This window comes from Harpia harpyja, chromosome 15 (assembly GCF_026419915.1).
Source record: "Harpia harpyja isolate bHarHar1 chromosome 15, bHarHar1 primary haplotype, whole genome shotgun sequence".
Taxonomy (NCBI): Eukaryota; Metazoa; Chordata; class Aves; order Accipitriformes; family Accipitridae; genus Harpia; species Harpia harpyja.
The window spans coordinates 30904052-30931006 of NC_068954.1; the positions used below are offsets into that span (position 1 = coordinate 30904052).

At 70.3% G+C, this 26955-nt stretch overlaps 5 protein-coding genes across 5 annotated transcripts; 3 read left to right on the forward strand and 2 right to left on the reverse strand.

The window, feature by feature from the left end:
• The first annotated feature begins 1954 nt into the window (after window positions 1–1954).
• BLOC1S1 (biogenesis of lysosomal organelles complex 1 subunit 1) lies at window positions 1955–4102 on the forward strand. The gene is made up of 4 exons (XM_052810213.1): window positions 1955–2088; window positions 2422–2494; window positions 3169–3301; window positions 3730–4102. The coding sequence occupies exons 1-4, from the start codon at window positions 2028–2030 to the stop codon at window positions 3838–3840; spliced, it is 378 nt and encodes a 125-aa protein (XP_052666173.1). The 5' UTR covers window positions 1955–2027; the 3' UTR covers window positions 3841–4102.
• Window positions 4103–4481: 379 nt separating this feature from the next.
• Window positions 4482–7549, forward strand: RDH5 (retinol dehydrogenase 5). The gene is given in 8 exon segments (XM_052810177.1): window positions 4482–4544; window positions 5718–5981; window positions 5983–6040; window positions 6646–6665; window positions 6667–6801; window positions 6803–6906; window positions 6978–7141; window positions 7216–7549. Coding segments are annotated over 7 exon segments (960 nt in total). The 5' UTR covers window positions 4482–4544; window positions 5718–5726; the 3' UTR covers window positions 7440–7549.
• Window positions 7550–8024: 475 nt separating this feature from the next.
• CD63 (CD63 molecule) lies at window positions 8025–11365 on the reverse strand. The gene is given in 10 exon segments (XM_052810190.1): window positions 8025–8329; window positions 8437–8520; window positions 8608–8664; window positions 8666–8752; window positions 8844–8939; window positions 9028–9074; window positions 9077–9101; window positions 9199–9387; window positions 11004–11076; window positions 11279–11365. Coding segments are annotated over 10 exon segments (759 nt in total). The 5' UTR covers window positions 11314–11365; the 3' UTR covers window positions 8025–8263.
• Window positions 11366–11533: 168 nt separating this feature from the next.
• INPP1 (inositol polyphosphate-1-phosphatase) lies at window positions 11534–14467 on the reverse strand. The gene is given in 8 exon segments (XM_052810173.1): window positions 11534–12261; window positions 12263–12315; window positions 12318–12867; window positions 12869–12888; window positions 12975–13175; window positions 13257–13317; window positions 13397–13608; window positions 14287–14467. Coding segments are annotated over 7 exon segments (1239 nt in total). The 5' UTR covers window positions 13601–13608; window positions 14287–14467; the 3' UTR covers window positions 11534–12111.
• A 1104-nt stretch (window positions 14468–15571) lies between these two features.
• GDF11 (growth differentiation factor 11) lies at window positions 15572–22019 on the forward strand. Its single transcript, XM_052810176.1, has 3 exons — window positions 15572–15967; window positions 20461–20834; window positions 21535–22019. Exons 1-3 carry the CDS (start codon window positions 15607–15609, stop codon window positions 21913–21915), a joined length of 1116 nt encoding a protein of 371 aa, XP_052666136.1. The 5' UTR covers window positions 15572–15606; the 3' UTR covers window positions 21916–22019.
• The last annotated feature ends 4936 nt before the right edge of the window (window positions 22020–26955 follow it).

The window sequence follows — 26955 nt, forward strand, 5'->3', positions numbered from 1 at the left end:
TCACTGGTTTATCTTTAGCCACATTTTATGCTCAAGTTCCTGTAGCTGTGGCCAGAGCTCCTCCAGGTCACCAGCTCAGAGCACGAAGGCAAGAAGACGGTGAAGGAACAAGAAACTGAATCCATGGGGAGAATCCAGCTGGGATGCGGAGATGTACATCCCACTCTTGATGGGGCCGTGAGCAGGCAACCCCTGCTAGGACTGCCCTGCGAGGAGGGCGAGATGAAACAGTCAACACCGTGGCTGTGACGAGGCAGAACTTTGTGCTGCCTGCACCCCGAGCCTTGCCAGTGTGCCCCGAGCCCTGCCTACCCCTTGGCAGCACCAACCCGCACAACCACAGCCCCCTTCCCCACAGTCCCAGCCTTTCCTTTTCGCCTTCCTCATACTCCCTTCCCCTGCCCAACCAGAGGGGATGACGAGATCTTCCTCCTCCTCCTCCTCCTCCTGACTCTGCTCGGCTGCGGCCAGCCGGCGCCTGGCCAACGGACCAGCCTCATCCCAGGTCTCGGGCTGATTAAGCCCGGTGAGATCAGACGCATCCCGGCATTTCTGCCAGCTCACCCTTCCGGCACTCTGCAGGCCAATTTAATTTTCATAGTGCGCTTTGCTGGCAGCAGCTGCATCTGGGGAGCCCGGCCATCTCTCCCCCACCCCCTGCCAGCTCATTTCTCCCACTACCAGCCCCATCCATTACGTCCTGGCACATAAACAGCCCAGGCAGCTGTACCTGACATTGGGATGCCCTGACAAAGATGATTCTGGATTATTTGAGATTTAGCCCCAGCAGCCAGGAAGCAGGTGAGAGCTCGGGAATTCCCAAGCAGCACAGGCTGGTCCACCTGGGAAGTAAAAGTGGGTTTAACGGTCATGTTCAGCTCCTTCAGGCACCCCCTGGCCTCTCCCTCACCAGCGGGGAGCAGAGCACTGCCCCGCGCATCACAGATCACGGGGAGAAGGAGAGACAGTTCACCTGCCCCCCAGCACCCCAAAGATGGGGTGGGGACCCTGGCACCCCACGCCGCAGCCGAGATGTGCCTGGGCTCTCGGTCACTCATGGGGCACAGCCCAGGCCCCCCCCAGCCACACGGCTGCTACTGGGACCAGCAGCCAGCACAGCTGGGACCAGCAGAGCAAAGGGGAGCCCGACATCCTGGGCAGTGCATGAGGCAGCCATGCAGCTGTCATGCCGTAGACTCACAGCACCCAGGCCCCTACAGCACCCATACACCCCCCAGCACAAACTCCTACAGCACCCCGCACCCGCAGACAGGCCCCTATAGCACCCACAGGAGCCCACACCCCCAGCCAGGCTCCCACAGCCCCCACAGACCCCCCAGCCAGGCTCCTGTAGCCCCCTCAGCTCCCCACTCCCCCAGACAGATCCCTACAGCCCTGGCATGGCCCCGTCACCCTCACAGGCCACCACCCAGACCCCTATAGATCCTGTGGACTCCTGCAGCCCTCTCATACCATCAGCCAGGCCCCTGTGGCCCCCTCAGGCACCTCTAACCCTCACCCAGGCCCCTATAGCACCCATACACCCCCCAGCACAAACCCCTACAGCACCCCGCACCCCCAGACAGGCCCCTATAGCACCCACAGGTGCCCACACCCCCAGCCAGGCTCCCATAGCCCCCACAGACCCTCGGCCAGGCTCCCACAGCCCCACAGCCCCCCAGCCAGGCTCCTGTAGCCCCCTCAGCTCCCCACTCCCCCAGACAGACCCCTGTAGCCCTGGCATGGCCCCGTCACCCTCACGGGCCACCACCCAGACCCCTATAGACCCCGCGGACCCCTGTAGCCCTCTCATACCCTCTCCCAGGCCCCTGTAGCCCCCTCGGGTCCCTGTCTCCCCCATCTAGGCCCCTACAAAGCCCCCACCCGGGCGCCCACAGCCCCCAGTGGGACCCTACGGCCCCTATGGGCCCCTATAGGCCCCAGGAGGCGGGGCGGCGGGGGGGTCACGTGGCGGTGACGCGCCGGTCAGGTGACGCGGGCCGTGCCGGTGCCGTACCGGGGCCGCCATGCTGTCCCGGTTGCTGAAGGAGCACCAGGCGCGGCAGAGCGAACGGCGGGAGCTGCAGGGTGAGCCCGCCCCCCCCCGTCCCCATGGCGACCGACCCCGCCCCGCGTCCCGGGGAGCGGTCCGATTGGTGGCGCGTGCTGCCGCTCACCGCGGGGGGCCGCGCGGGCGCGTACCCCATTGGCCGGCGGGGCTGTCCGTCAAGGCTGGGAGAGGTTGCGGGGGGGGGGGGGGGAACCGTGGCCGTGAGGGGCCGGAGGGGATGGCCGGCAGGGTGGAGCGTGATGTCACCGCCCCGCACGCTGACGTCACGCGGCTCCCTGCTGGCGTCACGGCCAGCGTGTGCGGGGGTGGGGGTGGGGTCCCCGCCGCCCCTCACGGCCGCGTCCCCGCAGAGCGGCGGCGCAGGGAGGCCATCGCCGCCGCCACCCGCCTGACCGAGGCCCTGGTCGATCACCTCAACGTGGGGTGAGGACGAGACCGACCCCCCCCGGGCCGGGACCCCCCCCAAACCCAGCGGCCCCTTGCCCCCAAAACCCCCGCCAGGGACCCCTTCACCCCCCCCCCAGCCCAAATCCCCTCCAGGGACCCCTTCCCCAGCCCCCCCGGTCCGGGGCCCCCCCCAGCCTCCCAGCCCCTTCCTCCTCAAACCCCCCGGCCTGGAGCCCCCAAGCCCCGCCCCGAGTCCTTTCCCAGCTGAAACCCCCAGCTGGGGACCCCCTGAGCCCCCCCAGCACCTTTTACCCCTGGAAACCCCAGCCAGGGACCACCCCCCCCCAACCCTGGTGCCCCTTTCACCCCAAAACCCTGCCCAGGGACCCCCCCCAAACCCCCATCCAGGGACCCCTGCCCCCCTAACGCTGCCGGCTAGGGAGCCCCCCCCAAGCCCCTTCCCCCACATACCCCCAGCCAGGACCCCCCCCCCAAAACCCCTGCCCAGGGACCCCTCAACTCCCTGCCCCGGCACCCCCAGGGACCCCCTGGCCTCCCCAATGGCACCCCAGTGCTTTGGCTTCCCCCCCCAGCCCCCAGCCACCCCCTTTTCCTGGGGACTCCCCCCTCCCCAGGGCCATAGGGGTGGGACCCCACACCCTGTGTGTGTGTGTCCCCCCTCCCCGTGTCGTGTGTCCCCCCCCCGGCAGGGTGGCACAGGCGTACATCAACCAGCGGAAGCTGGACCACGAGGTGAAGACGCTGCAGGTGCAGGCGGCCCAGTTCGCCAAGCAGACTGGGCAGTGGATCACCATGGTGGAGAACTTCAACCAGGCCCTCAAGGTGGGGGTCCCCGTCCCTGCCCCCCACTCCAGGGTTGCCCCCCCCATCCCTCTCTTGGCATGGGGAGGGGAGATTTCCCTCTGGGAAACGTGGAAAAACAGCCCTATGGGAAGCCCCCCCGGTGTCACCGGTGCTGGCCAAGGGATGGGGTCCTGCGCCCCACATGCACCGGGAGACCACCGCCGGCACTGCCCGGTGCCGGTGGGTGGGCCGTGTCCCCCGGCCCCCGCTGCTCGACGCCGGACCAGTCCGGCAGCACCGTCTGCCCGCTGTTGGATTGCACCAGGACGGGCAGCACCCGCGGGGTCCCAGCCAGCCCCGAGCCCCCGCAGGGCTGCGGCTGCCGGAGGGAAGCAAGGCAGGGCGGACCCCCGCCGCCCCCGATCCCACCGGCAGCTCCCTGACAGTGCCCCCCTCCATTCCGGCAGGAGATCGGCGACGTGGAGAACTGGGCTCGCAGCATCGAGATGGACATGCGGACCATCGCCACCGCCCTGGAGTACGTCTACAAGGGGCAGCTCCAGCCCTCCTGCTCCTGAGCTGCCGCTGCCACCACCAGCCCCCCCGGCCACCCGACCCCCTCCTGCCACCACCGCGGCTGGTCGTGACAGATAACGTGGGCCCCGGCCGCGATGCCGCAGCAGCTCCCGGCCGCCTCGGGGACCCCTCCGTACCGGAGAGCGGGCAGAATAAAGCGTGGTTGTACGGGCGGTGTGCGGAGGCCAGGCCAGGCGTGTGCCGGGCCCTGGCACAGCCCTCGGCCGCCCCCTCCTAAGCCCCCTCATCCTCTTTACCGCTTAACTCGGGCTCTGAGGCCCCCTTTTTCTCCCGGACAAAGGGCTCCTTCTGGGCCAGGAGGGTTCTAATCCTCCAGGGGAGAGCTTGGCCCCCCCACCAGCTCCGGGCGATGCCCCCTCCCAGGGCTGGAAGGGGGACCCGGGGTGGGGGGAGTTCTGCGTGCCCTGGGGGGTTGCCCGCCCTCCCTGCTCTGGTCAGGGGCTCCTCTGTGGCGAGGGTCCCCCAACAAGGCGAGGGGTATCCCAGTACCCCCACGCACCCAAGTTCCCCCTGGAGCTGCACCCAGCGGCAGAGGGGGGGTGTCAGGGGGGCTCGGCCCACCGTGAACTTTGGCTGCAGCTTGGCCCCAGCGCAGGGGGAGGAGCGGCGCGGCCCCCCCCCCCGGCTCAGACGGCTTCTGCCGCCGCAGCCAGAGCAGTGGCGGGAGCCCTCTGCCCCGCCGACGGTAGGTGGGGGCTCGGTGGGTGGGGTCCCCTCTGCCCCCCAGGCCAGGGCTGTGTCCCCTCCAAGAGCCCCGTTTTGGGGGTCTTTGGGTCTGCCCCATGGCCGCGGGGTGCGGTGAGACGAGTCTATCGGGTCTCGTGCACGCCGAGACCCCCCACGCTATCCAGGCTGGGCAGGGGGCTGCTGCCTGCCCCCCCACCCTCACCCGGCTCCGGGGACCCAGGGCAGACACCGGGTGTCCCCCCACAGCCCCTAAGGGTGGGGAAGGTTGGGGAGGGGGGGCTGCCACCCCCTCTGGGGGTCAGCCTGGACCCCTGCCACCCCCTCTGGGGGTCAGCCTGGACCCCCCCCCATCCCAGCCTCAGTGGGTTTTTAACCCCCAGCCAGTACCCACTGCTGGGAGCAAGGGGGGGGGGGTCCTGACACCCTCGAAGACCCCCCCCCCCCCAAACAGGGCTCCTAGAGGGGGACACAGCCCCCCCCACAGGGCTTCCTTATCGGGAGGGGTGGCTGGGATATGGGGCAGGTGGGTTGGGGGGGTCCCAGAGGCAGCGGTGATGGTCACCTGTGGAGGTCAGGAGCGGAGGGTGCCCGGGGTCATCCCTGCCCTGGGAGGGCAGGAGGGGGACGGGGTTACACCGGGGGGAGCAGCTGGGACAACCCCCCCCAGTTCCACCCCGCGGGCCCTGGTTCCCGGCCAGCTGCTGACGCACTGCGCCCGGCTAATCCCCGGCACGCCGCCCGGACGCCCTGGCCCAGCGGGAGGGAGGTCGGTCAGGGACTCGTCCGGGGGTGGGTGGGGGGCATAGGGTGCTCACCCCCCCACCCCGGGAGGGCAAGGACCACCGCCTGGGGTCCCCGGGTGCCCCATGGCACCTGGGCACAGACCAAGACCCATGTGGGACCTGCTGCAAGCTGAGGTCAATCCTCAACCTGCGCCCCCCCGGCTGCCTTTTCCCACCCTCCACCTGGGTGGGGGGGTAGTCAGACCCCCATGGTGTGGGGCAGGGGATCTGGGGGGTCCCCTGCGTGGGGAGCGGTGTGTGGCTTTACCCGGAGAGCGAGGAGCCTGGGTGCCTGGGTTCAAATTGGGGTGCAGGTGTTGACTTGGCGGGGGGGTGGCATGGTCCAGGACACCTGGGTTCCTCTCCCACCCCCCCCCCCGGCCCTGCAGACCCCTGCCATGTGGCTGTACCTCTTGCTGGCGGCACTGGCCTGGGTGCTGGGCTGGCTGGTGCGGGACCGCCGGACCCTGCCTTCCGTCAAGGACAAGCACGTCTTCATCACCGGCTGCGACAGCGGCTTCGGCAACCTGCTGGCGCGGCGACTGGCCCACCGGGGCTACCGGGTGCTGGCCGCCTGCCTGACCCAGAAAGGGGCCGACAGCCTCCAGCGGGGCTGCTCCGGTCACCTCCGCACCACCCTGCTCGATGTCACCCCGCTCCGACAGCATCCGTCAGGCCGTCGAGTGGGTGCGGGCAGAGGTGGGCGAGAAAGGTGAGGGGGGGGGGCAGGATGGGACCCCGGGGGGGGGGGGCTGTGGGTGGGATGGGGTCCCAGGAGAGTGCTATGGGGCAGGATGGGACCACCAGGGGAGGTGCTGCTGGGTGGGATGGGGTCCCACCAGGGGCTGGTAAGGAGCGGGAGGGGGTGGTCTCAGGAGAGACGGTATAGGGCAAGAGGATGGGACACACCAAGGGATGCTATAGGGCAAGACAGGGAGATCGGGGGGGGTATAGGGCACGGTCTGGGGGTCCCCAGAGAGGTGCTGTGGGGCAGGATTAAGGGTCCCTGATGAGGTGTTACAGGCAGAATGGGGGGGGTCCCACCAGGGCATCCTAAGGCGAAGGATGAGGGGGGCTCCGGAGAGGGGCTGCGGGGCAAGATGGGTCCTGCCAGGGGGTGGGTGGTAGCCCGGGAGAGGGGCTAAGGTGGGGGGGGGTCCCTGCAAGGTGCTGTAGGGCAGGGTGGAGGGGAGGGTCCCACCAGGGCACACTGGGGAGAGGGTGGGGGTCCCAGGGGAGGTGCCACGGGGCAGGGATCACGGCCAACATCCCCGACCTCGCGTGTCCTGTCACGTCCCCCCCCCCACCACCTCCAAGGTCTCTTTGGGCTGGTGAACAAACGCCGGGGTGGCCAACCCCATCGGCCCCACGGAGTGGATGAGGATGGAGGACTACCGCCAGGTCATGGCCGTCAACGCCTTCGGGGCCATCGAGGTGACGCTCCAATTCCTGCCCCTGCTGAAACGGGCGAGGGGGCCGGGTGGTGAACACCTCCAGCGTGCTGGGTCGCCTCTCCGCCAACGGCGGCGGCTACTGCATCTCCAAATACTGCATCGAGGCCTTCTCCGACAGCCTGCGGTGGGTGCCGCCCCCCCAACCCGCCCCGCAGCCCCCCCCACCCCGTACCCTGACGGCCGTGCATCCCACAGGCGTGACATGTACCACTTCGGGGTGAAGGTCAGCATCGTGGAGCCCGGCTTCTTCAAGACGGCGGTGACCAACTTGGAGAGCATCGAGGCGTCCCTGCGCCAGCTCTGGGACCGCCTGGCGCCCGAGACACGGCTCAGCTACGGCGAGGATTTCTTCCACAAGTGTGAGTAGGGAGTGGGGGGCACCCGCTGCCTCAGTTTCCCCTGCCTGACCCCCCCTGCCTCCACCCACCCCCAGACCTCAAGGTGCAGCGGCTCATCATGAACGTCATCTGCGACGCCGACCTCGGCAAGGTGACCCGCTGCATGGAGCACGCGTTGGGCGCCCGGCACCCGCGCACCCGCTACAGCGCCGGCTGGGACGCCAAACTGCTCTGGCTGCCAGCCTCCTACCTGCCCGCCTGCCTCGTCGACTTCGCCCTGGCCACCATCCTGCCCAAGCCGGCCCACCGCGTCCGCTAGTCCCCTGCTGCAGCCGCCAGCCCCCCACTCAGGGCTGCGAGACCCCCCACACACACCACCACCACCCTCCAGCGCTGCAAATAAACTGCCCATCCCGGGTGCCGTGCAAACCGTCGCCTGCAGCGCTCGTCCCTGCGGTAGCCCCCGGGTCCGGACGGGGTCCCCGCACGGTTCGGGGACCGTTGGTGGCATTACCGTGGCACACAGGGACCCCAGCCCCACTGCAACTGGGGTGGGGGGTGGCTTCCAGGGCCACGGCCCTCGGTGGGACCCACAGGGACGCTGCCACCGTCACTGCCCTTCCACCAGTCCTGGTGACGTGGCCCCGAGCCAAGCAGGACCCCCGGTGGCCCCCCAGCACCGGGGTGGGACGGGGCTGCTGACACCAAGGCCACACATGCCAGCCCCCCCGCCCCTGCTTTCATCGTTCCCAGTAGGACCAGTCCCCTCCTGGTGGGGAGGTTCCAGTCATCGGACAGGGCAGCATTGACCCCCACAGGGTCGATGGACCACGGGGGGGACCCCCCACACCCACGAGGGACCCCATCCCACTCCCAGCCCGGTGGGCGCAGGGGAACACGCGGCTCTACGGAAGCTTTTATTTTTATTTCCAAATCCGGGACGTTCCCTCGACCCCCCAGCCCCCACTGGCATGCAGGGAGGGGTCCAATGGCGGCGACCCCCTGGGGGTGGTTTGGCACATGGGGCCCTGCCCCAGAGGAGCTTGCAGAGGGCAAGCAAGCGGGAGCAGCCCCCACGACCACCAGAGCCCCCCAGGCGGGGGGTCAGCGAGAGCCGGGGGGGCTGCCGGCACCCGCCGGGGGCTACATGACCTCATAGCCGCTGCGGATGCCCTTCATCAGGCAGCAAGCGAAGATGATGCCCAGGATCTGGAAAGGGAGAGGGGAGGGGGGGTGATCCCCATCTTGCACGGCCCCCCCACAGTGGGGGGGGGGGCACAGCCCCCCACAAGGTGGGTCTCAGCCCCACGTCCTACCTCGAAGAAGGCGATGCCCAGCGCGACCGCGGCCACGATGAGGATGTTCTTCTTCATCCAGGCTTCGATGCTCTGGAGGCAGCCCTGGGGGAGCAGAGGGGCTCAGGGGGTGGCCGGACCCCCAGGGCATGGCGGGGGGGGGGGGGGGGGCACAGGGTGTGGGGGTCTCACCTTCTCGTAGATCGTAGCGGGGCTGGGGTGGATGTTGCAGGAGGTGGTGTTGATGCGGGCAGCAGGACCGGGGCACCGTGTTGTTGACCTCGAACCGCTCGATGGTGAACCAGTCGGTGTAGTTGTTGGCTCCGCAGCAACCGAACTGCCGGGGGGGGGCGGGGAGGGGGGGAACCTCAGGGGGTCGAACCCCAGACACCCATGTCCCCCACCCCCAAGGCCACCCCGTTACTCACATCCCCCTGGAGCTCATCCACCGCCTCCGTCAAGGGTTTGTCCTCCCCGTACTTGCGCATGGCGTCCCACAGCCCTTCCTCCAGCACGGAGCGGACCTGGGGGGGGCCGGGGGGGGTCAGAAAGGAGCGGGGGTCCGCAGCACCCGGCTGGGTCCGCCGCCCCCGTCTCCCCACGCGTCCCCACCTTGTCCTTAAAGACGTATCCGGCGATGGCGGCGGCGATCTCCACCAGAAGATGATGCTGAGCAGGACGGCGAACTGCGGGGAGGGGAACAGGGTGGGGTCAGGGTGGGGGGGGTTAAGGTGGGAGAGGTTGGGTTGGGGGGTCGGGGGGGGGGGGTGTCAGGGTGCTCACCGTGGTGACCATGCAGTAACTCTCCTTCCAGGCGCCGCAGCAGCCGAAGAAGGAGATGAAGAAGATGATGATGCCCAGCACCAGGATGGCAACGGGGGTGCTGGAGGCGGAGGAGCTGCTGACCGTCAGCGCCTTATCGAGGGCCGTCTGGGCGTAGATGCCGATGGCGATGAGGGCCACGCCGCATACCTGGGGGGGGGGCAGAGAGGGGGGGGGCAGAGGGGATTGGGGTGCAGCCACCAGCCCCCCAGAACCAACAGGGTGTGGGGGTGGGGGTGTCACCCACAGCTGAGCATCCTCCCTTTCCGGGGAGTCGAGCAGCTCTGGGGTTTGGCTGCGAATTGGGGGGGACCCCCCCTTCCCGGGGGTGATGGGGGGGGTGGATTTTCTCTGCCCCCCCCCCCCCCCCCCCCCCCCACTTCCAGCCCAGCACAGCCCCACCAGCAATGTGCCCATGGGGGCACAGCGGTGGGAGGGGGCCCCTGGTTCTGCCCCACGGCGGGACGCTCCCCAGCCCCGCTGCGGCGAGGGGGGGGCCGGGCTGGCGGCCGCAGGAACGCCGGGAAGTCCGGCCTTCCGGCCACGGCGAGAGGCCTCGAGGGGGGGGACACGGAGCACCAGCCCCCCAGCCAGGGGGGCCGCAGGCAGATCGAGGGGGTGCCAGGGCAGGGGGGGCATGCCAGGCACATGCTGTCCCAGGTGGGGGGGGGGTCACCAGCAACCCCACTCCCACGGGAGCCAGGATGCCCACGGCTTTTCCCGGTGCTGGGGCAGGAGCGTCCATCCTGCCCTGTCTCCGGCACCCCCCCACCACCACGGGTGGGACCCTTCCACGGCCTCAGTTTCCCCGTGGCAGTGGGGAGCCCCCCCAGGCTGCCACTCCCCCCCCCCGCCCCAGTGCCGCTGAGCCCTGTTTGCTCGCTGGGTGTGGGTAAACAGCGCGGCCCAGCCGCCCGCTGCACAAACACTCCCGGTGGCGGGGGCCGGGGGGGGCTGGCGCCGGTGTCCCCATCATGTCCCCCCCACCGCTGGAGGGTGGCCCGAGCCCCCCCCCCCCCCCAGCCCTCCAGGGGTGACTCAGCCCGGCAGGATCAGGGTGGGGACTGGGACGAGTCACTCCTTGCGTGGGGGGACGGGATGACGGCTGGGAAGGCGCCTGCCCCCCCCCACCCCCCACCCCACTACGGCCGTTGGGCTCCTCGTGCCTCTTTCTTCACCCCAACTTCCCCAAACCCGCGCCCTGTCCTGCATGGGGACCCCGCCAGGGGCAGCCGGGAACTGTGGGCCTGGGGGGACCCGGCCACCCGTGGGGTCCCCACCCTGACCTTGGGGCTCAGCTTCCCTCAGCCAGGGTGTGCCAGCCTCGCCCTGTCCAGCCTCGTTACCCCTGGAACCTACTGATGGCAGCGTATGGCCGCAACGCAGCCCGGTGCCAGGCTTCTCCCAGAGTGGGCAGCCTCACCCCCTGTGCCCCCCCCTGCAGCCCCAGCTGTGGCCCCCCCCCAGCACCCGCTGCAGCCCCCCCGGGGGTCCCCATGACACGCAGCTCAGGGCCTGCAAGGGTGGGGAAGGGGGTGTCAAAAAGGCGCCGTATGGGGGGCGGAGAAGCTGACGGAGGGGGGGGGCAACACGGGGGAGGGCTGCTGCCTGCCATGGGGCTGGGGCGGGCCCGTCGCCGGGGGGGCCACGGCGGGGAAGGGCCCGTCTGCCCGGTTCTGCCGGCCCCGGAGCCCCCTCCCCGGCTCCCCCGGTGCGTGTGTGTCCCCCCCAGTGCCCCTCCCGGTTCCCCCCGGTCCCGCACTCACCCAGAAGATGAAGTTGAAGATAAAAACCAGGAACTTCACACATTTCATCCCGCCCTCGACGCCATGGTCCGTCCTGCGGGAGCCGCCCGCCTCAGCCCCGGTACCGGGCACCGCGCCCGGTCCCCGAGCCCCCCTGTCCCGGTCCACAACCCCCGCCCCGCTCCCGGTGTCCGAGCCCCGGCGTCCCGGGACCGCTCCCGGTGCAGCTCCCCACCCGCTCCCGCCCTCCCGGGACCGGGACCGGTACCGGGGCTCCCCCCCGCCCGGGCGCTCACCGGCGCCGCTGCTCCTCCGTGTCCTCGGAAATCATGTGACGGCCCGGGCGAGTCAACAGGCAACCCCGGGACCGCCCCGGGACCGCCCCGGCCCCGGCCCCCCCCCGCCCGCCCGCCCGCCGCCCCCGCCCCGCGTGGGTCCCGCCCGGCCCCGGCCCGGACAGACACGCGGGTGCGAGGGTCACTTTAATGGTGGCGGAGCCGCTGGCCCCGCGTAGGGGGGGGACACGGGGGGGGGGGTTTATGCCGCAGGGGGGGGGGGTCCCGGCACACGGAGCTCCCACCCTGTCCCGCATCCCGGGGGTCCCGGGGACCCTGCGCCCCGGGGGGCCGGCCGGCCCGTGGTCCTTGGCCCTGCCACCCCCGAAACCTGCACCCCTGGGGTCCCGGGGACCCTGTTCCCAGCCGCCCCACACGCTGCACCCCCGGGTCCCAGACACCCTATAATTTGCACCCTGGGGTCCTGGGGACCCTGTTCCCTGCCACCCCGTACCCTGCACCCCTGGGGTCCCAGCCACCCTGTAACTTGCACCCTGGGGTCCCGGACACCCCACACTCTGCACCCCCGGGGTCCCAGCCACCCTATAACCTGTACCCCAGGGTCCCTGCCACCCCGCACCCTTCACCCCGGGGTCCCTGCCACCCCATGTACCCTGCACCCCAGGGTCCCAGCCACCCTATAACTTGCACCCTGGGGTCCCCCGACACCCTGTACCTCTTGGTCCCTGCCACCACCGGGGTCCTGGCAACCTGTTCCCAGCCACCCCATACCCTGCACCCCAGGGTCCCTGCCACCCCCCACCTTACACCCCGGGGTCCCGGCCGCCGTGGGCTCAGAGCCCCGGCACGGCGGCCAGCGCGGCCAGCACGGCCTCCAAGTGCCCGGGGTGGGCATAGGCCACGAGGCCACCCCGGTTTGCCCAGCGCTCGGCCCCCACCGCCCCCTCCGCCGGGCGGTTGTAGACCAGCTCGGGGGGGGGGCCCGGTGTCGCCCGCTCGCCGCTCCCGCAGGGCCCCCGCCAGGGCCACGACACCCCGCCCAGGGCCCGCAGGATGGCGTGGGGGGCACAGGCGTCCCAGGCGAAGGTGCTGCCCTCGGAGAGGACGTAGGAGTCCGCCAGTCCCAGGATGACGCAGAGCATCTTGTAGCCGGCACCGGCGGCGAAGCGCAGGCGGTCACCGCAGAGGGGGCCCAGGGCTGCCCGCACCGCTCCACCCTCCGCTCGGCTCAGCACCACGCAGGGCGCGGGGCGCGGCGGCGGGGGGCTCAGCGAGCACAGCCGCGTGTCCCCGTACGCGACGCCCCAGTGGTACCTCCCCTGCCACCTGCGGGGGACGGGCACCCTGAGCGCGGACCCCGTCGCCGGGTCCCCAGGCTCTCCCGGCCTTTGGGGGCCGGGATCTGGCCGTGCCCACCCAGCCGGTGCCGGTACCTGCGGGGTCAGGGGGTCCCGGCGGAAGAAGGGCTCGTTGATGACGCCCAGCACGGGGCAGCCCGTCTGCCGGTCGTAGGCCCCGACGAGCACCAGCGCCGAGCACAGCCCCGCCGGGGCGATGCCGTCGACGGGAGCCACGTCCTCGCGCCCCGCCGATGTACTCGTTGGTGGAGTCTGCGGGTGCAGCCGAATTCGCCGGGGCTCAGCTGCGGTACGTGGCGGTGGGGTCCCCGACCCACCCTCTCCCAGCACCTCCTCACCGATGGGGTCTATCCAGATGGCCAGGTCCTGAGGGGGGATGCTGAGCGCCACGCCGGCCAACTCCACGTCCTCCAGCGCCACGTCCCGGTGCACGGCGGCCGCCAGCAGCTCGGCGGCCGCCCGCTCGGGCTCCAGCACGGAGAGCAGCAGGGCGGCGGTGTCTCCCGGCGTGGCGCAGACCCGCACCGCCACCGTCTCCCCTGCCAGCACCCCGACATCAGCGACGGCCCCGTGGCCCCCGGTGTTGGGGCCCCCGGCTCCGCCGCTCCCCCGAGACTCACCCTGCCCGTTCTTGAACTCGTTGGACTCCTCGCCATGGATGTGGCCCCGCAGCTCGGGGAACTGGGGGGGACAGGGCAGCTCAGCCGCGGCCCAGGGGGATGCGGGGGCACCCTGGGGACCCCCCCAGGCCGTCCCTTACCTCCTTCCCCAGGTCGTGCTTGATGACCTCCTGGATGAGGACGTCCGCCAGCGTCTTGAAGTCCTGCAGGAACCTTCTGTTCCTGTCGGCCCCCGTCTTCTCGGCCACCAGCAGCTGGAAGAGGGGCTCTTCTCGCCGGCACAGCCGGGCGATGTGCGCCGCCTTCTCCGAGGCACCCACCAGCGCCTGCAGCAGCCCCGCCATGGCCGGGCCTTGGGGGGACGTGGCGCTCAGGGGGGGGGACCGGTCACCTCCCCGCTCCCAGCCTGGCCCCACGGTCCCGGCCCCGAGCGCCCTGCCGGTAATTGCTGGGTGCGGGCAGCGCCCAGGGCCGCATCCTGCCCGGCTCTGGCCCCGGGGTGGGGACCCGGCTAAAATTATCCTGCTCCGCTGCCAGAGGCCGCAGCCCGGGGGTGGGGATGTGGACGTGGGGACGTGGGGACGTGGGATGTGGGGACATGGGGATGTGGGGATGGGAGGACATGGGGATGTGGGGACATAGGGATGTGGATGTGGGGATGGGGGGTCATGGGGACGTGGGGCTGTGCCCAGCCAAGGACGTGGCCCCGCTGTGGGGTCCCCGCGTGGGGGGGCCTGTCCTGCGTGGAGGAGGAAGCAGCCAGGGCGGGGGGAGCAGGTCCACCCCGCACCCCCAGAGAGGTGGGGGGGGTTATGATGGGGCCGCGCACCCCACCCCACCGCGCTGCGCCCCGCCCGCAGTGCTGCCCCGGGGCCGCGCCACGTGGGGGGGACCCCCGGCCCCGGGACCCCCCGGGTGGGAGAGGCCGTCCCGGGGTTCCCCACCCCTCCCCGCGGAGGGGCCCCCACCCCTTGTGACGCCCCCGGGGAGATCCCGGGACCCGCCCCCCCCCCCCCCCCGTTGCCGTTACCGGGGCCGGGGCCGCTGACAGCTCCTGCGGGGCGGCCCGGGAGGCGGGGCCGGCGGGGCCACGTCACGCCGCGGCCTTAACCCCTTCGGTCCCGCAGCCCGGCGGGAGGAGGGGGGGGGAACGCCGGTGTCCGAGGGACCCACGCGTGGCGGGGAGGGGGCTCCGAGCGCCGCCTCCCGCGTCCGTTTCTCCCCCCCCCCCCCCTCCGGGACCGGTGACACCGGGAAGCGGTGATGCCGTCGCCGCGGGGAAAACTCCCACACCGGGATACGCCTCCCCCCGGCCCCGGGACCGACACCCACTCCCCCCCCGAACCCCGGGTTAGCCGGTGCGTTTGTCCCCCCCCCCCCGCGCCGCGCGGTGGCGCTCTCCTCCCGGCGCTTCGCTTCGCGCCGGTTTTACCGGCTCCGGTGTGGACGCGCCCGCTCCGGAGCGGCACTGCGGCGCCCCCTGGCGGAACGCGCTTGCCCCGCTCACCGGCACCGGGGCGGGTAACGGGAGCGCTCCTCTCCCCCCTCCCTCTCCGCCGCACCGGGAGCCCCCCCCTTCCATCTCCCCACCGCCTGACAGCACCGGGCCGGTTCCCCCCCCCCCCCCCGCCGGAGCGGTTGCCGGTGCAGCCCCGGTGCCACGGGCGCGGTCGTGCGTCCCTTCTTGCCCTCTCCATGGTTCTGATGGGGTCGGCACCGGGGGGGGGGCTCCGAGGAGTCCTCTGGGAGCGGGGGGGGGACACACCGGGAAGGGCGGCGCGGCGGGACCCAACTCCCGGCAAGTGCGGCGGGGCCGGGCGTTCGCCCGGCCCCGCCGCACTTGCCGGGAGTTGGGTCCCGCCGCGCCGCAACCGGAGCGGGGGGGGGGACGGTGTGTGGGTTTGATGGATTGGGGGGGTGGGGGGTGTCGACCCGAACCGGGCAACGTGCGGTGGCGGCGGGGCCGTTCCCGGTGCTCGGGGGGCCGGCGGCGGCTGGTGACAAGCCCCTGCCAGAACCTCTTTTGTGCGCCCGCAGCCAATCAAGGCCGCTGACGACACACTTCTCTTGGGGGGGCCGCCGCTACCGCCGCTTTTTTCTTTCCCCCCCCCCCCCTTTTCACCCCCCCCACCGCCGGTCCCTCACCAACCCCCCGCTTCCCCGCCCCCGCCGCCGTTACCGCCTTCCCCCCGTTCCGCGCCTCTTACGCGTTGCGGTGGAAGCGGGGGGCGGGGGGGGGGGGCGGGGGGCGATCCGGTGGGGGGAGAAGAGGAAAAAAAAAAAAAAATCCAGAAAAAGAAAAAAAAAAAAAGAAGAAAAAAAAAAAAAAAGAGAGAGAAGCTTTCCCGGTATGGCCCCGGTATTGCTGTGGTTGCTGCCGTTGGCGGTGGCGGCGGCGGCGGGGGGGGGAGAATCGTTGGAAACGCAACCCCCCGCCTCGGAGCCGGTCTGCCCGGTGTGTCTGTGGCGGCGGCACAGCAAGGAGCTGCGGCTGGAGAGCATCAAGTCTCAGATCCTGAGCAAGCTGCGGCTGAAGGAAGCGCCCAACATCACCCGGGAGGTGGTGAAGCAGCTGCTGCCCAAGGCCCCCCCGCTCCAGCAGCTCCTCGACCTCCACGACTTCCAGGGGGACTCGCTGCAGCCCGACGAGTACCTGGAGGAGGACGAGTACCACGCCACTACCGAGACCGTCATCAGCATGGCCCAGGAAAGTCAGTGCCGCCTTTGTTCCGCCCCGCCGCCGCCGCAAAGTTCGCCGGCGGACTCCCCCCCCCACCCCCCCCAACCCCAACCCCGGGTCCCCGTTCCCCACCGTCCCCCCTCCCGGTTCTTTCCAACCCCCCCCCCCCCCTCCCCGGCTCCCTTCTCCTCTCTCCCTTCGCCCGCCTCGTCCCGTGCGGCGGCGGGCATCGTCCCTCCGGGGATCCTCCCCCCCCCACCCCGGGGTGCCCCTTCTTCCCCCGCGGCTCCCCGTCCCCGTTCCCCCCCTCCCGGGGCTGCCCGGTTCCCCTTGGGGCTCCCCCCGCGTTCGCCCTGCGCACCGACCTGCAGCCCCCACCCGTGTCCGTGTCGTCCCCCCCCCACACCCCCATCCCATCCCCCGGGTGGCTCCGTGCGAGTCCCGGGAACACGGGGATAGCCCGGCCGGCAACCGGTACGGGGCACCGGGAACTGGGAGATGGGAGTGGGAATGGCTGCTGGGTGCTGGGACCTGGTAGCAGGGACTGGGACCCAGCACTGGGGTCTGGGACCCGGTACTGGGGTCTGGGACCCGGTACTGGGGACTGGGACCCGGTACTGGGGACTGGGACTCAGTGCTGGGGACTGGGACCCGACACTGAGGACTGGGAGCCAGTACTGTGGACTGGGATTCAGTGCTGGGGACTGGGAGTCAGTACTGGGGACTGTGACTTGGCACTGGGGTCTGGGACTCGGCACTGGGTACTGGGACTCAGTACTGGGGACTGGGACTCGGCACTGGGGACTGGGACCCGACACTGAGGACTGGGAGCTGGTACTGGGGACTGGGATTCAGTGCTGGGGACTGGGAGTCAGTACTGGGGACTGTGACTCGGCACTGGGGTCTGGGACTCGGCACTGGGGTCTGGAACTCGGCAACTGGGGACTGGGACTCAGCACTGGGTACTGGGACTCAGCACTGGGTACTGGGACTCAGTACTGGGGACTGGGACTCAGTACTGGGGACTGGGACCTGGCACTGGGTACTGGGACTCAGCACTGGGTACTGGGACTCAGTACTGGTGACTGGGACTCAGTACTGGGGCCTGGGACCTGGCACTGGAGCCTGGGACACAGCACTGGTGACTGGGACTCAGTACTGGGGCCTGGGACCTGGCACTGGGGACTGGGACCTGGCACTGGGGACTGAGACTCAGTGCTGAGGACTGGGACTCAGCACTGGCGCTGGGACCTGGCACTGGGTACTGGGACCTGGTACCAGCACCAGCACTGGGACTGGTCTGGGGGCACAGGGCAGGTGGCACGGCGACCTCCCGGTCCCCCAGGGCCCCGCCAGGCAGCGGGTGCCACCGCTCACCTCCTGCCGCGGCACGTGGCAGGGTGACGGCAGGGTGACGGCAGGGTGACGGCAGGGTGTGCTGGGGACAGGCAGGCGCCCACCGCCCTGGGCCTGCCCACGGCCGGCGCGGGTGAGGGGCTGCGAGGGGTCCCCGGTGGGCAGGCAGCGAGGGGCACGGGGCACGGGGGCTTTGCCGCGCCGTGACGTGGCTCTGTCGGTCCGTCCGTCTGTCCGTGGGCGAGGAGGGGGCGAGCGGATGGGGCGCCTGGGTGGCTGCACCCCTCACCTCTCCGTTGCCTCAGTTTCCCCGTGTGTCCGGCCCCGGCTCCACCTGCTCCAGCGGCGGGACGAGGCTGCCGGACCCCCGAGGCGCGGGGGGCTGCGGGACCTCCGGGCAGCGGGGGCCGGGGGGGCCGGGTGCGAAGGGCGAGCGGAAGGGAGGGAAGTGTGAGGCGCTGCCCCCCCCCCCGCAGCCCCCCGACGAATTTCCTTCCCAGGCATTAATAGACTCGGGCGGCTTTGAAATTTTATTACCCATAAAATTGACAACACGCTGGGGTTTTCCTCCCTGCGCCGCGTTAACGCTCGCTGCCCCCGGCCCCCCCTCCTGCCCCTTAACAGCTTGGGGGCCCCCCAAAAATAAATACCAGAGGGCGGCCCCTCTTCCAGGCCGGCCGGGCCCCGCACGGCCCTGCTCTGGGGGTCCCGCAGCCCCCGGCCCCGTAGCCGGATGCGCTGCCGGGTCCGGCTTGCCTCGGCCGCGGCCGCTCCGTTATTATTATGATTTTTCCTCCCTCCTCGCCCCCCCCGTGGCAATTGTGTGGGGTTTTATGGTTCCTGAACAGAAGGAGGGAAAGGGCTTTATAGGCAGCAGAGCCATAAAGCTCTCGGGTTCCCCCCGGCCGCCCCCCGCCCCGGTTAATCCCAAGCCACCACCCCCAGCACCCCCCACCCCCCCCCGGGTTTTTTCTTAACTGCAGAAGGAACCCGGGAAGGTTAATTGGGTCCTAAACCCATTTAGGGGCTACCCGTGACCCCCGCGACCTGCGGGGTGGAGGGACCATAATGAGGGGCAATGGGGGGCCGGGGGGGGTTCGGGCCGGGCACGGGCCGGGGCAAGGGGCTGGGGGGGTCGGGGGGGCCGCCCGTGCCGCTTGCTGCCCCGCCGGGGCCGGAGCCGCTCAAGGTCAGCGGGGACACGGGTGGGGAGCGGGGACGAGGGGGACATCACGGAGGCATCGCTGGCATGTGGCATCTCAGGGTATGGGGGGGGTCCCCGGGGCCTGGGGGGGGTCTCCGGTCCCCCGTGGCAGGCGAGGGGTTAACGGGGCAGAGGTGGGAGCCCCAAATCCGTCCCCGGTGGGAACAAAGAGCAGAGGGGGGGGGGCTCGGGGGCCACCCCCCTCCCGGCACATACTCAGCTGTGACCGATGTCCCGGTAACCTTTATCCCCCGTTGCCAGAGCGACCGGACGAGCATCCTGGCACCGCCGCAGCCCCGTGCCAGGAGCAGCCAGCGTGGCACAGCCCCCACGCTCAGACCCCCTTTCCCCGGCACCCCACACCCCCCTCTCGTCCCCGGCCCCGCAGCCGCCTGGCGTCCCCCGGGATGCCAGACCGAGTCCCGGGCCGGAGAAGGGTCAGCGGTGCTGCCGGTGCTGCCGTCGCGGCGGCGAGGGGCTTCGGTGTGAAGCCGGTGGCAGCTTTAAGGGACCTGCACCGGCTCCAGCGCTGCTTTGGCATCGCTCACCCGGAGACCCTACAAAAACAAGCCCACCGGCACCGACCTTGCCGCGGTTGCCAGCCACGGCGAGCCCGGACCAAACCGGCACCGCGTCCCCTAAGGCCACCGGGGAACCTCTGTGCCACCGGGACCACGGGGGGACCCAGAGCCCCTCGAGGTGGCCACCGGCCCAGACTGGGATGGTGATGGGTGGCAAAGCCCCCGCCAAGGGGCTGGGGGGCACAACCTGTCCCGGGGTTGGCAGCCGGGGGGGGGGGGACCAGCGTGGCTTCGAGGGGACGGGCAGCGCCGGAGCGGGGTGGAAACGCTCCCCGGGCAGGTCTCGGGGGAGCGCGGGTTTAATCGGGGGCTTGTGCGCAGCAAATTGCTGGGAGGCGTTTGGGCGGCCGGCGCCCGCGGCCCCCCAGCCCCTGTCACTTTGGTTTATGTGCGGCGCGGTGGGGGGCTGGATGGCATTCCCGGGGCTGCGGCCGGTGTCGTGACCCCCATGTGTTCGGGGAGGCCTCGCACGCAGCAAATGGCCCCGCGCTGCAGCTGGGTGCTATTAAACCTGACCGGTGCGTGGCAGGGGGAGGGGGCTGCGCGGGCGACTGAGGGGGGGGGGAAAATTCCCAGCTCAATTTGACACAGATGTTTGCCGAGCAGGGAGGGCCAGCGCGGGGCCGGCTCCAGCCGGGGTGCTGCCGCGGGGCTGGGGGAGGGCGGCCGGGGACCCCCGGCTCTGAGGGATGCTTGTGCTGCGGGTGCTCGGGGTTGTCATCCCACCGGGGTGGGTGTCCCTGTCCCCGCGGCGGCCCGCTCGCCTTCGCCACCTCTGAGAGCATCGCCCTGGGCAGGACCCGCCGGGGTCCTGGGTGAAGCATCGCCGGCTGCTCTGCCGAGGCCGGCAGAGGTGTGGGGCTGCCCCGAAAACGAGCCCAGGGAGGGTGGGAGATGGGAGGGTGGGAGATGAGAGGGTGGGAGATGGATGTCCTCTGAGATGCAGAGCCGGCGGGACCGCTGGCGGGGAGCCCGTTGGTAGCCGACTTGGTGCCAGGGACCCTCCTCGGGGCTTTGCCGCATCCCCGGGGGCTGCGGGACCGGGCGCGTTCCCGGCTCCGACGCAGGGTTGTGTTGGGAACCGGCTGCCCCGGAGCAGGTGCTGCGGGGCCGGAGCCCCCCGCCCCGCTCAGCCCGGCCCCGCTCAGCTGGGGGCTCGGTCCCCGCAGCCCCCGCGGGGGATCATGAATCCCCAGTGACACGGGGTCAGGGGGCAGCCGGGGACCTTATTGCGAATGGAGGGGCAATGACCCCTGGGGCGGCCTCTGACCCGACCTTCAACTCCTAACGACCGAGGAGGAGCTCGCCCCGACCCTGCGTCCGACGGAGGTGGTGGGGGGGGGGGGTCCCGGGGCCGCCCCTGACACCTCCTTCCTCCCACAGCGGACCCCGTGGTGCAGATCGAGGGCAACCCCCATTGCTGCTTCTTCAACTTCAGCCCCAAGATCATGTTCACCAAGGTGGTGAAGGCGCAGCTGTGGGTGTACCTGCGGCCAGTGCAGCACACCTCCACCGTCTACCTGCAGATCCTCCGCCTGAAGCCGGTGACGGAGGAAGGCAGCCGCCACATCCGCATCCGCTCCCTGAAGATCGACCTCAACTCCCGCATCGGGCACTGGCAGAGCATCGACTTCAAGCACGTGCTGCAGAACTGGTTCAAGCAGCCGCAGAACAACTGGGGCATCGAGATCAACGCCTTCGACCCCAACGGCAACGACTTGGCCGTCACCTCGCTGGGACCCGGGGCCGAAGGGCTGGTAGGTGGCCGTCGCGGGGTGGGCGCGCGGCTCGGGGTCCCCACGGTCCCCGGGGATCGGTGCCGCGTCGAGCTCGTGGGGCATCGCGACGGCCCCGGTGCTCGGCTGGGCGCGGGGCTCCCAGCCATCCCTGGGGAACTGGAGAGCACGGGGGGGGCCAACGGGGATGGGCACGGGGGGGGGCACAGCTCTGTGGGGCTGGTGACAGCTTGTGGGGACGGTTACAGCTCCGTGGGGACAGGCACAGCTCTATGGGGACGACGACAGCTCCATGGGAGCGGTCACATCTCTGCAGAGCTGGTGATGGCTCCGTGGGGCTGGTCACAGCTCCACGGGGACGGTGACACCCCCGTGGGGCTGGCGACACCTCCATGGAGCCGGTGACAGCCCCGTGGGGACAATGACGGCTCCGTGGGGCCAGTTATGGCTCCGCAGGGGTGGTCACAGCTCTGTGGGACCAGTTACAGCTGCATGGGGCTGGTCACAGCTCTGTGGGGACAATGACACCTCCATGGGGCCGGCGACACCCCAGTGGGGCTGGTGACACCTCGATGGGGCTGGTGGCAGCTCCGTGGGGCTGGTGACAGCTCCGTGGGGCTGGTGGCAGCTCTGCGGGGCCGTGTGGGACCTGGGATGGTGGGACGGTGGGGCGGTGGGTCAGCATGCGGGGCTCACGGCCCCCCCCTCCCTCTCCCCCCAGCACCCCTTCATGGAGCTGCGGGTGCTGGAGAACAACAAGCGCTCGCGGCGGAACCTGGGGCTGGACTGCGACGAGCACTCGACCGAGTCGCGCTGCTGCCGCTACCCCCTCACCGTCGACTTCGAAGCCTTCGGCTGGGACTGGATTATCGCCCCCAAGAGATACAAAGCCAACTACTGCTCGGGGCAGTGCGAGTACATGTTCATGCAGAAGTACCCCCACACCCACCTGGTGCAGCAGGCCAACCCCCGGGGCTCGGCGGGGCCCTGCTGCACCCCCACCAAGATGTCCCCCATCAACATGCTTTACTTCAACGACAAACAGCAGATCATCTACGGCAAGATCCCGGGCATGGTGGTTGACAGATGCGGATGCTCTTAGAGCCCGGCTGGTGCTGCCCCTCCACCCCGCGCCCCCCTCCGCCAACAAACTCCTCTTTTCTTCCACTGTTTTTTGGGTTTTTTTCGTGATTTTTTTTTTTTTTTTTTTTAAATACAAAGATCAAGCGTTTAAATTCCTTTGGATGTCAGAGGGAGAGAGAGAGAGAGAGAAGAAAATCCCACGGAGAAACGCTGCACCAAACCCGCGCTTCGACATGCATTGTGCAATAAAGCAACCGGACGGAGAAGGGAAGGGGCGGCCGGGACCCCCAGCACGGCGGCACGGCACCGCAGCACGGCACGGCGGCACGGCTCTTCACCGGACGGCTCTCCTGCCCCGGCTCAACGGTGATGGGGAGAGGAGGAGGCCGAGCAGACCCCGCATCTCCCCGTGCCTCTGGAGAGGCAGTGGGGATGGGGACATCCCTGCCCACCCCGTGGCCAAGGTGACATCCAAGGGTGGGTGGCCCCATCCCCGAGCAGCCGATGGCCCCGTCGCCACAGCCCCGCTCCGGGCGCTCTGCCGGAGCGAGGATGGCAGGATCCGGCAGCGGGACCCCCGGGACGGGCGCGCCGGGGCGGCTGGGCCATGCGAGCGCCGGCAGCAGCTCCAGCCCGGGAGGAAACCGTCTCCCTTCTTTAATTTATTTATTTATTAATCACCCTCCCGGCCGGCGCTTTGCTGCGGGAAGCCCCCACTTGCCCTGGTCCCTCCCTTCACGTCGCCAGCACCGGCCCGGCACCCACGACCCGATGGCAGGGACAGCTCTGGAGGGGCTGCTTCAGCCCGGAGCCCCCCTGGGGACCGGCCGGTGGCAGCCAGCACCGCCAGCATCCCGTGGCATCCCTGGCCACTGACGGCTTGATGGGAACAGAGCTGCCGCCTACGCTTCGGATCCGGCCCTGGCACTGCCGGCAGGATGGTGATGCTTGGCCCGGTACCGCCGACAGGACAGCGGTGCTCGCACCGGCACCCAGCACTCTCCCGGGGCGGCCGGAGGAGCCAGCGGCTCAGGGGGTCTCCTCCGGTGGGAGGGAGGGTGGCCAGCGGCTCGGGGTTATCCGGAGGCGGCACCGGCCAGAATTGGACGGAGGCTCCGGCTGGGGAGAAATTCCGCTTACGCGGCAGATTCGCCTCCCCCTGCCCTCGGCGTTTGGATTATTTTCGCGTGAGAACAGGCTCCCGCCTTCTCAAGAGTTCAGCCGCCCCAGCGGCTCCGGCGGTTCCCCTTCGCTTGCGCCGTGGCCGGAGTGATGCAACCGGGGCCACGCTGGGTCCCGGCTGGGAGCCGTCCCTGGCGCCAGGCGGCCGCCAAACCCGCGCCAGGGTGGAAACGGTGGCTCTGCCTGGCCAGGGGGGACGGCCTGGGGGACCCCCCCCCAAACCCCGGCCCCAGCACTTATCCCGAGGGTGCCGGACGGCTCTGGCCAGGAGACGCGCCTCCATCCCTCCTCGCCCACGGCACCACGGGGCAGAAGCACCGGGACCGTGTGGGGAATGACCCCATGGCCGCAGCCAGGCCAGTCCGGCACGTCCGCACCCCGCGTAGCACTTAGGGACGGCGCCGGGCGGCCGGGGTCGGGAAGGCGCCGGGGGCAGAGCCGGGGAGCCGGGGGCACCCGGGATGTTTAGCACTTGTCCCCGGCTCCGTGGAGCCCAAAGCGCTTACAAGGACGAGGCTACCCTGGGGCGAGGACGCGGCGCTGGCCCGGCGGTGCTGAACCCCGGCCGTGCCAAACCCCGGCCGTGCCAAACCGCGGCCACCCCGCCTGGCGCCGAAGCACTTAGGGCCCCTCGCGCCGGGCTCCCGACACCACCGGGGTCTTGCCACCGGCACCGATGCCACTGGCCCAGTGGCTCTGGCAATGGCAGCCCTACAGCCCCGCCGCGGCGTTGCGGGGGTCCCAGCACCCCGGCCGGACCCTGCAGCTCCAGCTTGCGGCAGGAGTCGGAGGAGAGGGGATGGGGATGGGGAGAGCTGGGGTCCCCCGAGGAGCAGGGTGCTGGGGGCAGGCGGGCTGTCCTGGGGGAGCGTCCCCCAGCCACCCTCACCCCTCGGGGGCGGGCAGGGGGCACAGCTCAGCCCCGAAACACCGGCTTGCGGTCACACCGCGGCAAACAGCCCCACGCCATCGGCTTCACGGCCGAGGTCCCTGAGCCCCGTGCCGGCAGGTCGTTGCCAGCTCTTGCAATACATCGGATGCAACGATGCCGACGCAAATCCCCCTCCCCGGCCTGGCTGCAGCCAGCAACAGCCAGCGCTGGGGCCGGGGGCCGAGGCACCCCCTCTCCCTGCCGTTCAGTGCCTTTCGGGGGGGCCGTGTCCTCCGGCAGCACCGGGTCTCACTGTGGAGCTGGCGCATCCCACGCCGGAGGAGCGGGCAGCCTCCCGCCTGGCAGGGGGGAGACCTCCCGACCCGCCGAGCCAGGGACAACGCCTGCGTCCCTGCGTGGTGCCCCCCGCCCGGCCGTGCCCGTGTGATGCCGAAGGGGTCGGTGCCGGCGAAGCCGCTCATGGAAATATTTTGCCGGTCCCTGTTTCGCTTCCCCCCAGCGCTCGTGGCTCACGAGGGCTCGTCCGGCGCCAGCCGTTGGCCGTTGCCGTTCCCCTCCGCCACTGAAACCACACTGGATGCGGCCAAGGATGCGCTGGCACGGAGAAGCACCGTCCTGCCATTGCCGGCACTGGGGCCGGTCCCACCGGAGCCCTGTAAGGCGCCGGGCACGGCACAGCCACCGCCGGGAGCGGAGCCACGCACCGGGAAAGAGCCAGAAGCCGCTTGGAAGGGACTGGAAAGGGCACGGAGCCACCCCGGCCACGGGATCCTGCTCTGGAGTCAGGGGAGCCGCGGTCTGGCTGGGATCCGGCTGGGATCCACCTGCCCCCCCTCGCCCAACCATCGCCACGTGCTGGAGCCCCGTTTGGTGGGGAGGGGGTCTCGCTCCCCCCCGACCCGGGACGTGGCCGCCGGCTTTGCGCTCGGGGCACATGGCCCTTCCCTGGGGAGGGGGACAGGCACGGCTGGGCTCTGGCCGGCGGTGGGGGCTTCCCACCCGGCACGGCGGGGGGAATGGCAGCGATTTGGAGCTGGGAAGGATGGGATGTGCCTGGGACGGGCGCTCCCCCGGTTTTTAAGAGCCTCAAACAAGGGGGTGACCGAGGCAGGTGGGACCCCCCCCCGCCCCGGGCATCGTCCCCCTGCGTCGGGGCAGCGGCAGCCGCGGCGGGGTCCAGTCCGGAGCCGGGGGCGGTCCAGCCACCCCGTCTGCCCCCAGCGTTGGGGGAACCATGGAGCACCCCAAACCCACAGCCCATCACCCCAAAAGCCCCCGCAGGGCCCCAGGGCGGCAGTTACAGGCAGGTGGCGCTGAAGAAGAAAGGATGGGGCCGCCCCGGGTACTGGGACCAGTCAGCCCTGGGCACTGGTCCCACAGCCCCCAACAGCGGGTGGCACTGGGACTAGTGCCCTGGGCTGACTGGTCCCCCAGGCGGTTCATGGGTGGGCAGGGGGTGGCAGCCCCGTCAGTATATTATTATTATTTACCCGGTGTATTGGTCCTGTGCGTAACGTCTTAGGTTATTTTTCTGTTCGTTTGTTCGTTGTTTTGTTCCTCGTTCTGTCGTTCAGGGGTGTCTGGGGGGGGCAGGGACGTGTCTGCCAGGGCGGGGGCTCAGGACGGGCCCCGGGGATGGGGGGGGGGGACGCGGCAGGTCCAAATCGCACGACCAAAAGGCCATGGATGGTTGGGGGGGGTTTAATCGCGTGACCAAACACAGCACTTGAACATCAAAAAATAAAATTAAAAAGAAATTAAAAAAAAATATTTAAAAAAAGAAATAATCAAAGAGTTCAGAGCTTTCAGCTCCATCCCGCACCGGGGGCTCCCGGCCAGCCCGGGGCTTGCCGGCACCACAGCCGGGGCTCCCGCACGCCGGTGGCACCGGTCCCGCCACAGCACCGGGACCCCCAGCCAGCACAGCCAGCACCACGTCCCCCCACGACATCGACGTCCCACGAGATGTCGTGCTGCCAGCTCACCTCCAGCACAAATGTCACCGTGCCGGAGCCGTGCGGTGATGCCGGAGCCGGTGGCGAGAGGCAGCCGGAGGGAGTGGAGTGGCGGCCTGGGGGATGCCGAATGTTCCCTGTAAAACTGGTGTGTTGAGAGAGAGAGAAAGAGGGAGAGACTGCCGGGGGCTGGGGAACCATTTGCACTATGGAAGGTTAAAGAAGAGACGAGGACAGGATCGCCTTCACCGCAGAGCCGGGGCTGGGCCGGAGCCGTGTCCGTGGGCTGGCTGGGCGCAAGGATCGGTCCATCTGCGCCGGGATGGTTTTTCCTCGCTGCCGGAGGAGATGCCAAGGCGCTGCCGGCTTTGCCGCGGTGCCACAGCATCGGGACACGACATCCCCCTGGCCCCGGGCTGGAGGAAGGGGCTCCGGCCCCACCAGCCCGGCAGGATGCGGGCGCTGGGTCTGGGAAAGCTGCGGCAGCCCCGAGGGACGGGGATCGGTGGGTCCGGAGCAGCCTCCCCCAGGAGAAGACCCCCCTCCCGGGGCCGGTGCGAGGCTCGAGACATCGCCGACACCAACCCACGCTCCTCGCAGCCCGGCCGTCCCGCGGCGGCTGCCGGGGTGCCCTGACCCGCAGGCAAAGCCGGACCCGCTCTCCGAGACGCCGCTGGCCCAGGGCCGTGGGGGCATCCAGCACGGCTGCCTCGTTACACCATGGCCTCGTTATAAAGCTCCTTTCGGCGATGCCACCCTCCACCTCCGCTACCAGGCAGCGCCCGCGCCGGCACCCGGCAGCAGTAACGGGGGGAGCGGGTGCCCCCGGCGCGAGGGGACGGGACGGGGGGACTCGCGGCTCCTCGGTCACAAACCGGATTAGGAAGAGCTACAGGAAAGGAAAAGCTTAAAGAGCGTCCCAGTTACTTCTGTGTTGTATAAATTACATTTGGTCTGTAACTCGCGTTAGTCTCCTGTGTACGATATCATAACCACTGCTCTGTCCCGGTTCCGTCCTTGGTTGTTTTTT